Source organism: Puma concolor, chromosome B1 (genome assembly GCF_028749965.1).
Source record: "Puma concolor isolate L17-30 chromosome B1, mPumCon1.1.hap2, whole genome shotgun sequence".
Classification (NCBI taxonomy): Eukaryota; Metazoa; Chordata; class Mammalia; order Carnivora; family Felidae; genus Puma; species Puma concolor.
The window spans coordinates 120,424,795-120,440,586 of NC_141670.1; the positions used below are offsets into that span (position 1 = coordinate 120,424,795).

The 15,792-nt window shown below is 38.4% G+C and overlaps 1 protein-coding gene across 7 annotated transcripts in view; it reads left to right on the forward strand.

Moving 5' to 3' along the window:
• The first annotated feature begins 229 nt into the window (after positions 1 to 229).
• The window catches only part of CENPE (centromere protein E), an 80,109-nt gene continuing 64,546 nt past the window's right edge, over positions 230 to 15,792 (forward strand). For all 7 annotated transcript variants that reach the window (XM_086704483.1, XM_086704475.1, XM_086704476.1 and 4 more), the window contains exons 1-12: positions 230 to 359; positions 2,111 to 2,202; positions 4,772 to 4,861; positions 4,979 to 5,097; positions 6,275 to 6,394; positions 6,794 to 6,875; positions 7,028 to 7,095; positions 7,168 to 7,233; positions 11,417 to 11,468; positions 12,960 to 13,047; positions 13,395 to 13,524; positions 14,839 to 14,958. In XM_086704483.1, the coding sequence (XP_086560609.1) occupies positions 304 to 359; positions 2,111 to 2,202; positions 4,772 to 4,861; positions 4,979 to 5,097; positions 6,275 to 6,394; positions 6,794 to 6,875; positions 7,028 to 7,095; positions 7,168 to 7,233; positions 11,417 to 11,468; positions 12,960 to 13,047; positions 13,395 to 13,524; positions 14,839 to 14,958 (1,083 nt within the window). In that variant the 5' untranslated portion in view covers positions 230 to 303. The remainder of the gene's footprint in view (positions 360 to 2,110; positions 2,203 to 4,771; positions 4,862 to 4,978; positions 5,098 to 6,274; positions 6,395 to 6,793; positions 6,876 to 7,027; positions 7,096 to 7,167; positions 7,234 to 11,416; positions 11,469 to 12,959; positions 13,048 to 13,394; positions 13,525 to 14,838; positions 14,959 to 15,792) is intronic.

Here is a 15,792-nt window from a genome sequence, read left to right on the forward strand (position 1 = left end):
AGTTCTCTCCGCTGCAGCCAAAACAGCCGCTCGCCGCCTGCTTCCCCCATCTCCTCTCTGTGACTCCCTACCCTACTCTCTTCCAGATCCTTTATTCCCCCCTCCACCTTTTATCCGTGGACGCGCCGCCGGCCTCGCGCCCCCCGCGCCGAGTGCAGTGGAACAACCCATGACGTCACGAGGCCGCGGCTCAATCAGACGCGGAGTTTGGGAAATTTTAAACTTAAAGGCGGGGCGGCCGGTGCTCTCAGAAGAAGGGACGCTGAACAACTGTGCCAGTTCCCTGGGATCTAGCCTGGCAGGATGGCGGAGGAAGGGGCTGTCGCGGTGTGCGTGCGGGTCCGGCCGCTCAACAGCAGGTAGGTGGGCCAGACCGAGACCGGGTCCCAGCTGCGGCCTCTGGCGCGGGCCTGAGCCCCAGAGTGAGTCCTCGCTGCTCCTTCCTGCTGCCTGGTATCTCGGCCTCTTACCCCCTTTGTGCCACGGTGTCCTTATCTGGTAGTGGCCAAGAGGAAGGATCGGAAGATCTAGAAGACAATTTCCAGCTGTAGGAGTCTTTCAGATGTTAACTCAGGCTCGCCAACGTTAAAGACCTCAACGCCAGCCCTGCACTGCCTCTCCCCGTATGCGCTTCCCCACCCCACCCCACCCCACTCCTTAAAGGAAGTCGTATCGGAAAGGTTTTTATTTGTACTCATCTGTCATTTTGCACTTAACTGCCTCTCCCTTATTACTGTGTACTTCTTGAGAGCAAGGACTAGTCTGCCTTGTTGCATTGTATTCAAAGGCACTCAAGACTTCAGTCAATGACTGAATTCAACATTCAGAACGTTGAATGGCTGATATTTATCAATACTGATTTTTTTTTTTTAGTACAGTGTACTCTACTACACATCCTTGCCCCTGTGGATCTACATTCTAGTGGGCAGACAGAAAATAAAGTAAAAAATACAGAATGTTAAGTTGACATAATGTTACAGGAGTCATGCTACAGAGAAAAAAAGAAGGGGGGTGGGGAATGAAGTCTTTGCTTCTCTCTGATCTGTGGCCCTCACTCCAGAATACTAACATATTTTGTGTTTGAGAAATATTTGTTAAATATCACTAGGTGTTAATAAATGAGGAATTTCCTATTTTTAAATATCTCATTACTTAATGCATTAGAAGACCATTATGTTACAATTACAATATTTAATCTCTTATTTTTGAAAGGGACTGATATGCAGTCAGAATTGATATGCAGTTAGGCATGTATAGGAACTTAGAGCAAGATGACGTTGAAGAGAGAAATAAACATGTTCCAGATCTAGTATGCCATGTTAAGAATTTCAGATGTTTTTTAAAAGTTGTGAGCAAGAGTGACATAATCAGAGTTGCATTTTGAATGTATCTTTTCAGCAACCAGTACTAGGTAGGAGGGTAGAAATGAAGAACTTCACCAGGAAACTCCCATGAGAAGGCAGGAGTTAAAAGTCTTGGTCCACTTAAAAGTCTTGGCTCCTCAAAGGCAGATTTTCCATGTTTCTCATATATAGTATAAGTCAATACTACTATTTTTTTTAAGTTTACTTATTTTGAAAAAGAGAGAGAGAGCAGGAGGAGCAGAGACAGAGGGAAAGAGAAAGAATCCCAGGCAGGCTCCATACCAACAGCCCAGAGCCTGACATGGGGCTCAAACTCACAAAACATGAGACCGTGGCCTGAGCCGAAACCAAGAGTCCGACACTTAACTGACTGAGCCACCCAGGTTCCCCAATACTATCTTTTAAAATATTCTTCAGAAGAGGCACCTGGGTGGCTCAGTCAGATAAGCGTCGGACTCCAGATCAGGTTATGATCTTACAGTTGGTGAGTTTGGGGCTCATGTCAGGCTTTGTGACAGCTCAGAGCCTGGAGCCTGCTTGGGATTCTGTCTCTTTCTCTCTCCACCCATCCCCTGCTTACACTCTGTCTCTCCCTCTCAAAAATAAATAAACATTTAAAAATAAATAAATTTATTTATTAACTAAAATAAAATATTTTTCAGAAGACAGAATCTTTTAAATTATCTGCCATATGACATGAATTCCATGACCAGTTTTACTAAAATGCAGTGTTTTTATTCTTTCAGAGAAGAAGCTCTTGGAGGAGATACCCAAATTTACTGGAAAACTGACAATAATGCTATTTATCAAGTTGATGGCAGTAAATCCTTCAATTTTGGTAAGCTTATAATAGCATCAAAAGTTAATATATTATCCTTTTCCTATAAGGACTACAAAAGGCTTATCCATAATACTGGATTTGTCATTAAAGATCAGACGAGGCCTTGTGTAAACTGTATTAGTAAAAACTCAAAAATTGTTCATCCATCATGTATGATAAATAAGATAATAAATTGCTCTTTAAAATGCAGTTATGTGTGGAACCTGAGAAACTTAACAGAAGACCATGGGGGAACGGAAAGTGAAAAAAATAGTTACAGAGAGGGAGGGAGGCAAACCATAAGAGACTCTTAAATACAGAGAACAAACTGAGGCTTGATGGGGGAAGGGGAAATAGGTGATGGGCATTGAGGAGGGCACTTGTTGGGATGAGCACTGGGTGTTGTATGTAAGCAATGAACCACGGGAATCTACCCCAAAACCAAGAGCACACTATATGTTAGGCAATTTGACAATAAATTATATTTTTAAAAATGCAGTTATAGTCATAGTGCCTCAAGGTTGAAACTAACATTTTTTCCTCTTATTCATTAGTGTATTTGTGGCCTAAAACCCCATAAGCCTAAAATATGTTGCTTGGTATCAAGTCATCTTTAAGATCTTTGATTTTAGTATATACTTTCCACAATTATTTTTAAGAAAATTCTTTAAAGAATAAGTAGTGAAGATATTCCTTCTTTGTCTGCTAAAATACAGCAAAGACCTACCCCTGCTTTTGTGGAACTTCTCATATGATGAGAGAGAGGCTTTAAACAAGTAATTACATTTGTGACAGCATAAGCTTTGTGAGATTTACAGTGGGACATAACTAGTCTAGGTTTCTAAAAGGGTACCACCGACACTGGGGCAGAAGGTCATGGAGGCCCTGAACGTTGACTCAGGTGATTTGTATATTGGTTTAATATGGGTCTACTGCTGACACTGTGCCAGATACAGTTTTCAGCATGTCATATTTATTTTTTTTTTAATTTTTTTTTTTTCAACGTTTATTTATTTTTTTTGGGACAGAGAGAGACAGAGCATGAACGGGGGAGGGTCAGAGAGAGAGGGAGACACAGAATCGGAAACAGGCTCCAGGCTCTGAGCCATCAGCCCAGAGCCCGACGCGGGGCTCGAACTCACGGACCGCGAGATCGTGACCTGGCTGAAGTCGGACGCTTAACCGACTGCGCCACCCAGGCGCCCCCAGCATGTCATATTTATTAACTCATTTAATCCTCATAACAAGCTTATGTGGTAGGTGTGCCTTTCCATTTCAGAGTAACTGAAATAAGCCTAGAGTCACACAGCTAGCAAATGGAAGAATCAGACTCACTAGCATGCTGTCACTTAGGCACCTCAGGGCAACAGTGAGGCCCTCTCAACAACTCTGGGAGTAAGAATGGTTAGGATGTTGAACTAGCATTAAGCTAGAAAGCCATCATAAAAGGTTTTGGAGCAAAGATGTAAAGAAGAGAAAACAATTTCTGGTAAAGGACTTGTTTTAGAGTATTAACATAATTTTTAAAAAGGTAGTACAATAAATGCCAGAGATTATAAAACCAAGAGAGAGGGATGCACAGGTATTCAGACTCATGATCTATGGGTTCTCTGTAGCCATGTATGCCCATCGTGGATTTGGACTTATCCACTTATCTAAAGCAAATGGCATTAAGATTTGAATTATCCTGCCATCTGTCCTTGCTCTGATATCATAACCCCTAAGCAGCCTTCAGATGGCACTTTGATTTTCCATAGAGCTCTGCCAACAGGGCAAATGTGTTGCCGTGATGCAAACCATGTGATCACTGAATTTCTCATTGCACGTGGATGCATTTCCCTCCTGATTTAGAAATGCATTTCTTGTGAGCTTTTTAATATGAGTCTACCATTGAAAGAGTAGTCCATTTTTAATGTGCTAATTATGCTAACAAAATTAGCAGAGAACCACAGCCTAGACTAGTGAATTCATCAGTACAAATGTACTCTAAACCCAGCCTCCTTAAGCAGCCAGCCAACTGGTCATTCCTTGTAACATTTCAGCTTTGTTAGGTCTCTTCTTCCATATGTGTGCATTTCTTATTTTAGTTTGAGCTAGGTCTTCTTGCTAAATATGTTATAAACCTTAAAATTTCTCAGTAGTAATAGTTCATATTTCCTAAGTATTGACTATAGGTTCACAATAATTCTATGAGGAAGAGAATTCATATCCATTTTACAGATTGGGTAATTGAGGCACAAAGGCATCAACCACCTTACCCGAAGTCACGCAGCTTATAAATGGTGGAACCAGATTTGCAGAGTCTGATTCGATAACCCTGTATTCAGCCACTGTGCCCTGCTGACTCTTAAAAGCACATAGAATAGCTGAGAAGTCTGACTTGTATTTTTTCTGTGTGAAGACCAACACATCTTACCTTATAGAGAAATATTTTTTCAGAGGACCAATAAGGTGAAGAGAATATTGTGTCTTAAATATTTTATCTTATCATATCCTGACCATTTTATTTCTTTGGACAACTACTAAGAATGAAAACAAAGTTGGTTTGTTTGATTTAACTTCTGTATATGTGTTTTTTTCTTTTTAGATCGCGTCTTTCATAGTAATGAAACTACTAAAAATGTGTATGAAGAAATAGCAGTACCAATCATAGATTCTGCCATACAAGGCTACAATGGTTTGTATTCATTGTAGAAATATTTTGGTATTGGTTCTCTGTTCAAGTATTGATAGTTTCACATCTTACAGATTCATTTTTAATCTTTGCATGTGTGTGTGTGTTTTGGTTTTACAGGTACCATATTTGCCTATGGGCAGACTGCTTCAGGAAAAACATATACCATGATGGGTTCAGAGGATTATTTGGGAGTAATACCCAGGGCAATTCATGACATTTTCCAAAAAATTAAAAAGGTAAATAACTTAGGTAAATTTCTGGTACATAAAGGGAAAAGTAGTAATAGTAGGATGAAAACCTTAATATATTTTCTTATAATGATGAAAGGAAGTAGATTTACAGTTATCTCTTAATTAGCCATGGGTAAAGAAGGCATAACAGATTCATTTATTTCCCCACAAACTTACTGTGTAGAGCTTAAAGTTCTTTCATTCTTTTCCTTGAATCCTGAAACAGTAATAATCACACCAAAAAGTGGGTGTTGAGGAACAGGAAAATCTTACCAGAATGGTTAGCTCCTCGTTGTCTTTGTTTAACTACCAGTGATTTTTTTTTTAATGTTTATTTATTTATTTTGAGACAGGGAATGAATGTGCGCAAGAGAGGGTAGGAGCAAAGAAAGAGAGAGAATCCCAAGCAGGCTCCACGCTGTTAGGACAGAGCCTGACAAGGGGCTCGATCTCATGAACTGTGAGCCGAAATCAAGAGTCAGATGCCCACTGACTGAGCCACCCAGGCTCCCTGCTACCAGTGCTTATAAAGGAACAGAGAGGGGTGCCTGGGTGGCTCAGTCAGTTAAGCGTCCAAGTTTGCCTCAGGTCATGATCTCATGGTTGGTGGGTTCTACCCCTGCATCTGGCTCTGTGCTGACAGCTCAGAGCCTGGAGCCTGCTTCAGATTCTGTCTTCCTCTCACTCTCTGCCCCTCCCCTGCTCATGCTTTCTCTCAAAAATAAATAGATGTTAAAAAAAATTTTTTTAATTAAAAAAAAAAAAAAAAAAAAAAAAACAGAAAAGTAGATGTAGAAAAAAGACAAGGAAAGCAGAAGGCCAGAATAAGCAACCTAGTTAATTAAGAGCTGGTTTTAGGTTTGTTTTTTCATTACTGTTTTAATGATTTTTAATGTTCTTATTTGAACATCCATTGGTAGGTTTTATTTTGAGTTCAGAGAGTTGGACCAGGCACTCTCCTCTTCTAATTTTTTGATACTATACTTTCCATTATTACTGAAACATGTTTTTATATTTTTGTGTTTATTGTGGATATAAAACGACATGAGGTTTTGTTTGTTGTTTGCTTTACAAAGATAATTTCTCAGAATGTTTTAATATTTAATATTAGCACATAAGTATTCAGTATTAGGTTTTCATAAATGGATGACCTCTGATGTTTTACATATTTTTTTTCTGCTAGTTTCCTGACAGAGAATTTCTCTTACGTGTGTCTTACATGGAGATATACAATGAAACCATTACAGACTTACTCTGTGACACTCAAAAAATGAAGCCTTTAATAATTCGGGAAGACTTCAACGTGAGTAACAGAGTTAGTGTGGTTCTAAAAATAGTCTTGCTTATTGGGATTCATGTTCTTGAATATTTACCTTTAATTTCTGTATTTTTTAAACTGTCTCCTATTTGTATGGTTTATTTTTTTGTTTCTTAAGTGTTTATAGAGATAGCATATGAGCAACATGTATCGTTTTTAAACACTGACAACCGTGATATTTTGGTATAAGTGCCCCCTAAAAAAGAGCAAAATGGAAGTATCAGGTTAGAATTTGGTACAGAAATAAATTGTATATATCATTGTTTACTTGTTATTTTCATCCATTTTCCATTTGTAACTTCTGCATGTGAATTCTATACTAGCTCACACCTTCTTATGAGATGCAACTTTTTAGTGACTTCTCTATTCTTAACCTTGTTTCAGAGGAATGTATATGTGGCTGATCTCACAGAAGAAGTTGTTTATACATCAGAAATGGCTTTGAAGTGGATCACAAAAGGAGAGAGTAAGACTTTATACTGTATTTTTCCAAAACACTTGTAAAAACTATTCAGTTGAATGTATTTAGGCTTTAAATCACACTTTTCACTCTAAAAAAAGTCAATATTTTTCTTTGATTTTAATATACACACCTGAAATATGACTCCCTTTTCACAGAGAACAGACATTATGGAATTACAAAAATGAATCAAAGAAGCAGTCGTTCTCATACCATTTTTAGGATGGTAGGTAACTCTCTGTTTGGCCTTTCCAATTAGAAATGCACTGATTTTTTACAAGTTGTCTTTTCTGTCTAGATTTTGGAAAGTAGAGAGAAAGGGGAACCTTCCAATTGTGACGGATCCGTCAAGGTGTCCCATTTGGTGAGTATTGATGGACTATGATACCGTACCACATGGGCCAAACCATAATTTAATTTGGCTGCTGGATGTTTGGTTTCATAAGAACTGTTAACTGAACTAAACAGGCAAAAACACCTATAAATTGGTAGTTTAGTCTCATCTATAAACATAAGATTACAAGCTGAAACATCGGACGAATTCAGAGCATCTTTCTTCCTGTTATGTTATTGCTGTTGTCTCCTAAAATTTAGAGCGAAGCACTTTTCCTAACCAGAGTTCTTGGGGAAGAGTTTTTCCGTACACATTTAAGAGTATATTCTTGAAACGGGGGTGGGGGCGATTTGGTATTGTTGTTGCTGTTGTTTTGTCTCAGCCAAAAGAATTGAGACTCGTGAGATCAACAAAAACCTAACTGGGATGGTTAAAAAGTAAATCACATTATTCAAGTTCATTCTTAAATGAAATAAGGAAATTTTTTTTTTTTTAAACGTTTATTTATTTTTGAGACAGAGCATGAACGGGGGAGGGTCAGAGAGAGAGGGAGACACAGAATCTGAAACAGGCTCCAGGCTCCGAGCTGTCAGCACAGAGCCCGACGCGGGGCTCGAACTCACGGACCGCGAGATCATGACCTGAGCCGAAGTCGGCCGCTTAACCGACTGAGCCACCCAGGCGCCCCAGGAAGTGTTTTATATTATAAACATTGTGTTTACGACTGTAAATCCCTTGAAGGGAAGAAAGACATTTATTCATCTTGATAGCCCCAACACAGTACACGTAGTTTATATTGAGTACTTGTTTGCTGAATAGTGAATATAAGCATGATGTAAACATTTCTTTTTTCTACATAAGTAAGCCACCATTTCCTTCTTGTTGCACTGAAGAAGTTCTCTTTTTTTTGTGCTTGCTTCCTGTTCCTTGCCAATATTGCTTTATTTCTGTCTTCAGGGTCTAAATTTCTTAGCTTCATGTAGGATATGATTTAAGATTATTCTTGAAAACTTCAGGAAAAAAAAATAAAAAATCTCTAATTATTCACTTACAGATTTGAAAAATCAGAGTCTTAATAAATTCTAATTCTTGTTCACCTCAGTTATTTTACCGTACCAATATAAAATTTATTTTAGTAGATGGTCTTGCTTTAATTTAACAATAAAACACAAAACCTAACTTCTGTTTTGTTTTCTAAACCCAATCTGTGATATTTCACTATAATTTTAACTTTTAATAATTTCTTTAATACTCTCGACATGTTCAGTAATCAACTTGATGACTTTTTTATATACTTTGACACTCTATCGTCTAGGGAATATAGATACCATCTGGGGCCCCTGGGTGGCTCAGTCGGTTAAGCGGCCGACTTCGGCTCAGGGCATGATCTCTCGGTCCGTGAGTTCGAGCCCCGCGTCGGGCTCTGTGCTGACAGCTCGGAGCCTGGAGCCTGTTTCAGATTCTGTGTCTCCCTCTCTCTGAACCTCCCCTGTTCATGCTCTGTATCTGTCTCAAAAATAAATAAAATGTTAAAAAAAATTTAAAAAAAAAATATAGATACCATCTGGTCCAACCCTTCAGCCTTTCTACTTATTGTAAGTATCTTCTTGGAAAGAAGTCTTCCTCAAAAGATCATTTTCTGGCTCTGTTTTGTTTTGTTTTGTTCTGTTTTGTTTTTTTAGCGTCTTCTGATCTTTCTGGTTCATAATATCCAGGTCCTTTTGGCTCTGCTTCTTCTCTGTTCCCTTTGTGGGATTTCTTTCTCCTACTCTACTGTCTAAAACATAGGAGTGTTCTGCTGTCGCCTTTCTTGCTTCCTGCGTCTGCCCTCAGACATTCTGTTATCGTTTCTGTATTGATGACAGTCAAGTATTTTATCTAGAGTCTCTGAGCTCTAATTCATGTCTTTATAAAGATGATTATAATTGTGTGTCTCACTGTTACTTCAAACTTCAGTGTGTCTAAAAACAAAATTAATTTCTTTCTATCATAGTGAATATTCCTTTTTTCCAGTAGTACCAACATTATCCTGGTCACCCGAGGATAGGTTAGACCCGAGTCAGTTCCGACTCATCTTTTTCAGCCTTCCCCTTTTTGTGTCCATTCATCAGCATTTTGTTATTCAGCATTCCCATGGGCATCACATTCATTTAGGTCCTCATCTCCTGACCTGGCTCTATGACTCTGGTCTTCCTTTCTGCGGTCTGCTGGCAGATTTCTAATGTTACTAAGTACTGCTTTTGTTATGTTGCATCCTTTGGCAAATTCTGGCCACTCTCAACCAACCTAATTTGATTTCCCTCTACTCCACGTGAGCCCTCTCTCAGATAGATTGGTGCCTCTTGGTGTCTTTGAACACCAATATTTGTTCCCATTTTTATTCCTCAATTCATGCTGCCTTCATCACTACTTTGCCCCTTTATTATTTATCTAGGTCTTCTGTAGTAGATGCTACACCAGAAAGATTAGACTGAGTATTTTAGAGAAAGTAGTGTCTGAGATAGGACATAATTAAAGCAGGAGTGCATAATTACTGCCCATCCGTGAAAGTCTCTGACTTTGTTTTAATGCATTGAGAATATTTGCTGAGACTGCATCATGTTCTGAGCATAGTACCAGGCTCTGAGATTAGAAGAATAAGGAACACATCCCTCCATCACTTACTGTTTCCCATGCTACCTTACTAGTCCAAGCCACCATTCACCTCTTGCTCAGATTCCTACACGAGCCTAATGGGCTCCCTGCTGCCACTCTTGCCTCTCTCCAGTCCTTCCCCACCCACCCTTTTCACCCTTCTCTGCCAAAATGTCTGTCACTCTCTTGCTTAAACCGTTTCCCATCACATTTAGAAAATCCACACTTCTTGCTCTTGCTTACCATGCCCCATTCCATCTGACCCCTACCCACTTCTCTGACCCAGTCTTGTCCCAACTCCATTTCACCAACTCTGTTGTCCTTCCTATTTTTTGAACACACCAAGCTTATTTCTGCTTTGTGACTGGGTATACTAGCTGTTCTTTCTATCTGGAGTATGGCTCCCATAGGCTTTGCATGGCTGGGCCCCTCTTCTCTGTCTTTCCAGATTCTAGCTTAATGGGAGGACTTCCCTGCCATCAAGTCCAAAGAACCTATTCTGTACCTTCCTCTTTCCCCTTCCAGCACTCTATTTAAATTATCTCTAATGAGGCACCTGGGTGGCTCAGTCCCTTGAGCATCCAACTCTTGATCTCAACTCAGGTCATAATCTCACAGTTCGTGAGTTCAAGCCCTACTTCGGGCTCTGTACTGACAGCACAGAGCCTGCTTGGGATCCTCTCTCTGTCCCTCTCTCGCTCTCTCTCAAAATAAATAAATAAAACAACAAAAAATTATCTGCCATGATGCATTTCTTATCTTTTTCTTGTTTCTCACCAACTTTCTCCTCTCCCCAGCCTGCCCCATGTAGAATAAAAGTTCAATGAGAGCAGAGAACTTACATGTCTGATTCACTGCCATATCCCTAGTACCTAACAAACTGCCTGGAGCATGACAGGCAGTCACTTGTTGTCAACAATATTTGTGAAATGAAGGAGAGGCCCATGCTTTTAAAGATGCTACAGTGTAGGCAGAGACACAGATGACTAGCTCAACACAGTAAGTGCTGAAGAGTAAGTTGTATCTTTAAAACCCTTGAGTACACAATTGAAAGAGCAGATCAAGGTGTGAGAGAGGAAGGATAAAGATGGCAAAGTTTCACTAAGAAGGTAACAGTTGTCTTTGGTCCTGAGTAAAGAATAGGGACAGTCTAGAAAATTAGAACTAACTAAACAAAGGGAATGGCAAAAGATAGCTCTTGGAAGCATAGAAGTACATGAAGCATTTAGGGCATAGTGAATAGGTCAGCTAGAATTCAGAGTGAGTAATGTGTGGATTTAAAGCTGGAGGAACACAAGTGCCAGATTGTAAAGAATTATATTCACCATGGTAAGGTTTTGAACTTTGTGTAGTAAATAGAGAATCTATTCTGACAACATTATGGAGGCTATGTTATAAGGCAGGAACAAAGTATGCACATCAGTTTGACCCAAAAATGTTAAGGCCCTAACCGGTGGAGCGAGAGACCAGCATACAGATGGGGTATGCTGATAAACCATGTGTTAAAATTTTTCCTTCAGTCATTGGGATTTTATTTCAAGTTACCCTTCCTAAAGTTTCATTTCCATCTATCTTACAGAATTTGGTTGATCTTGCAGGCAGTGAAAGAGCTGCTCAAACAGGCGCTGAAGGTAATGGAAACTCATAAATGTTTTGGCCTAAGTGTTATCTTGTTCTTTTACAGAATAAAGAAGTGCTACCTTGCATTTTAGAAACTAATAAAGATAGTAAGTTTGTGACAAGACTCTTTAATGTAAAAAGCAGCTTCCATATCTAGCAAATTATCTATTTGGGGCTACTATAGCATCAATTAAAAAGCTAAAACTATGCAATTGGTAGGATTGTATAGCTACAAAGCTGAAAGTACCATGAAAACCATCTAAATTTTCATAATTAGTAAGGAAATTCAGGAAGGTAGTCAGGTACAAAATTAATATACGATATTAATAACTCCTAATACAAACAACAACCAGTTAGAATATTTAGTGTACAAAAAGACTCCATTTACAATAATGACTTAAAAGATCTAATATCTAGGAAAAAAAACTCAACACAAATTACACAAGACCAAAATAAAGAAAACTTTAAAACAGACCTAAAGGATGTAATCAAATACTTAAACAAATGGAAAAGCATACTTAGATGGGAAGTTTTAAGATCATGAAGATGTCAAACCTTTCTATGTTTATTTCCTACAGCCTGACACAGAGACACTCCTCTGAGCATGGTCTCTATTCACCAAAGCAGTGGATCCTCCAATCTGTAAACAAGAAATAAATGCTTGTTGTTTTAGCTGGCTTGTTAGAGCAATAGCTGAAAAATGCATCTGTAAAATAACAGCTGTTCAAAACTATTTGTTGTAGTACCTTTTATATATGTGGTATATTGAAAACGTACATGACCCTCAACAGGGTGCTGAGGAAATAAATTTCAATACGTCCATATAATGGAATTTTATGCTATAAAAGATAAAAACACCAGTGTTTACTGATATATTGCCAAGTGAAAAAAAACAAAGTGCAAATTAGCATATATAGTGTGCTACTCTTTGTGTAAACATGAAATAAACATATATGAACTTGAATTTCTAAAAATCTCTACAAGAGTCAACTAAGAAAAGTGATTTTCTCGTAGGGGGACAGGAACTGGTTGAATGGAGCATAGGAGAAAGAGCTTTTTCAGTGTACTTTTTTGGGGGGGTATATGACTCATGAGAGCATATTAGTTTAAAAGTAAGAACTTTGTTGTGCACCTAATAGGAATTAATTTGGTTGTAAGTCTATAGTTGCCTATATTTGGAGGTTTGGAAAAAATAGATTTGAACTGGGGAATTAGGCTCTTGGGGGAAATGAACTTTACTTCCCTCTGATTTTTTTTCTTAGCCATCATTTTCTTTTTGCTCTTTCTCTGAGGTGATGACCTTTCTGATTCACTTACTAGGTAGGAGGAACAGGGAAAGAGCTCAACCAGTGGTATTAAAGGTGGACTCAGATCTAATCCAAAGCACAGACTTTATCATCTAACCCTTTAATTTCTAGTTTCTCTTACAATTTATTGATAAATGAGTTAATCATCTAATACAGAGGTTAGTTTTCATTTTTATGTTTGCTTAATAAATGCAGGTGTGCGACTCAAGGAAGGCTGTAATATAAATCGCAGTTTATTTATTTTGGGACAAGTGATCAAGAAACTTAGCGATGGACAAGTTGGGTAAGTTTATTCCATTGTACATTTACCTATTAATGCTTACATTTTTCATTAGGTTGAGAATTTTAATACTTCAGTGACACTCAAACGTACTGATTTCTTCAATATGTTCAAAAGCTTTTGCGATTCTGTGAGCATGCTTAGCTTCTTAAATATATGACTACAACTTCCTAAATTTGCTTTCTATTTTAAATATTTTTTACTGAGTAGTTTTGATCTGCCTCATGTAACCTATAAAGAATTAATTTTTAAATTGTAGCTAATTTAAGGTTCTGCATTAAAAACCAACCACTTTTGTTAAATAAAAATTCTTACTGGTTTTTTTTTCCCCAAACTCCTTTCTCACTAAGTGGTTTCATAAATTACCGGGACAGTAAATTAACACGAATTCTCCAGAATTCTTTGGGAGGAAATGCAAAAACACGTATTATCTGCACAATTACTCCAGTGTCTTTTGATGAAACCCTTACTACTCTACAGGTAAGTTTGATTTTTATTTCAATATTCAGGCCGGGGCGGGGGGGGGGGGGGGGGGGAGTGGGGAATCCTCTTTAAGAAGAAAAAATTACCCACTAACATTAGGGTTTTTTGTTTTTTTTTTTTAATGACATACTATATCTATTACGATAAAATTGGTATACTGTCTACTAAATAGTATTCCTTAATTTTCCCAAATTTCAATTATTCATATCCCACCTCCACAGTTTTGCTGTATCCAACACTATTATACTGATACATTTCTCTTTAAGAAAGTCACTTTTTCTACTTTATTTATTGTAGAAGGAAACTTTATCTCAATCCCATGAATGAAAAACTAGTATCACTTTCAACAAATAGGTACCCCAAAAAACACATATATGTGTGTGTGTTTATAATAAAATAACTCTTAAATTCCTGCTAGCTCATTGTTGATTGCCTTTGCTCTGAGCCTAAGGCTTACATTTTCTGTTAAAAAAAAAAAAAAGGAAAAATGAGAAATGTCAATAGAATAGCCATCTCAGTCAAGGGTTCAATGGTATTTAATGGTCACCTTCATGGACCCACTTAAAGTTACATCTGATACACTCTAAGAAACATTGTTTTAAATAGCTATTGAGCACTGGCTCAAGGTAGTACGAAAGAAACAAAGATAGAAAGTACAGTCCCTGACTTCACAATTTATAGTCATATAGGGAAGGGGCACCTGGGTGGCTCAGCCAGTTGTGTCTGACTTTGGCTCAGGTCACAATCTCACAGCTCGTGAGTTCGAGCCATGCATCGGACTCTGTGCTGACAGCTCAGAGCCTGGAGCCTGCTTTGGATTCTGTGTCACCATCTCTCTCTGCACCTCCCTTGCTCGTGCTCTCTCTCTCTTTCAAAAATAAGTAAACATTAAAAAAAAAAATCTTAAAGTACTATAAGGAAGATAAGACCTGTCTTCCAACGTGATTGGCTTGGATTAATTAACTGTTAATAAATGGAATAGAGTTCAGAGGAAGGAGAGGTACTTTCCACTGGAAGCAAAGCTTCAGAGTAGAGGGAGCATTTGCTCTTGACTTTGAGAGGTGGGTGGGATTCTAGTAAGCCAGTATTTGTAGGTTCTCTGTTGGCATATGTCTTCAAGATATTTCCCTGACTCTTCTGAAGACTAGCAGCCAGGGTAAGTTACAAGGATAGAGAATACTCTCTGTTTCCAAAAGTATTAAGCCACCTGGGAAGAGGATTGATCTTTCTTTATAAAACGTAATTATAAGAAACCTAAATATTATTAATTTTTTTGATGTTGAACACTTAACACTCTTGTATTTTCCCCAGTTTGCCAGCACTGCCAAATATATGAAGAATACTCCTTATGTTAATGAGGTATCAAGTGATGAAGCTCTCCTGAAAAGATACAGAAAAGAAATAATGGATCTTAAAAAACAGTTAGAGGAGGTATGTATGAACCGACAGATTTAGGGGCGCCTGGGTGGCTCAGTCGGTTGAGCGTCCAACTCTTAATTTCAGCTCAGGTCATAATCTCACGATTCATGGAATTGAGCCCTGTGTCGGGCTCCATGCTGGCAGCACAGAGTCTGTTGGGATTCTCTCTCTCTCCCTCTCTCTGTCCCTCCCCTGCTCCTGTACTCTCTCTCTCAAAAGAAATAAATAAAAATTAAAAGAAAAAAAAGAATAGGGGCAGATTTAGAACTAAGAGCTGCCCAAATACCCAGAGATTCTTAACTCCTCAATAGCTGAGGTCTACAACCTAATTTTTTTTGGGGGGGGGGGGGGGGGAGGCTGTGTCATAAGTTTTTATGGTGCTAAAATAGAAACATAAAATTTTACCATTTTTTAAGTGTAAAATTCAGTGGTATTAGGTACATTAACAGTGTACTGATATAATCACTGCCACTATTTCCCAAACTTCTTCATTGTCCCAAACAGAAACTCTGTACCCATTAAATAATTACTTCCTATTTCTCCCCCATCCCTCTAGCCCCTGGTAACCTCTACTCTCATTTATGTCACTATGAATTTACCTATTCTAGATACCTCTGGCAAGTGGAATCATGCAGTATTTGCCCTTTTGTGTCTAGCTTATTTCACTTAGCAAAAGGCTTTCAAAGTTAATCCAAGTCATACCATGTATTAGAACTTAAGTCTTTTTTTATCCATTGTCTGGATATAACACATTTTGTTCATCCATTCACCTGTTCATGGACAGGTGGGTTGATTCTACCTTTTGGCTATTATGAATAATGCTGCTGTGAACACTGGTGTACAAGT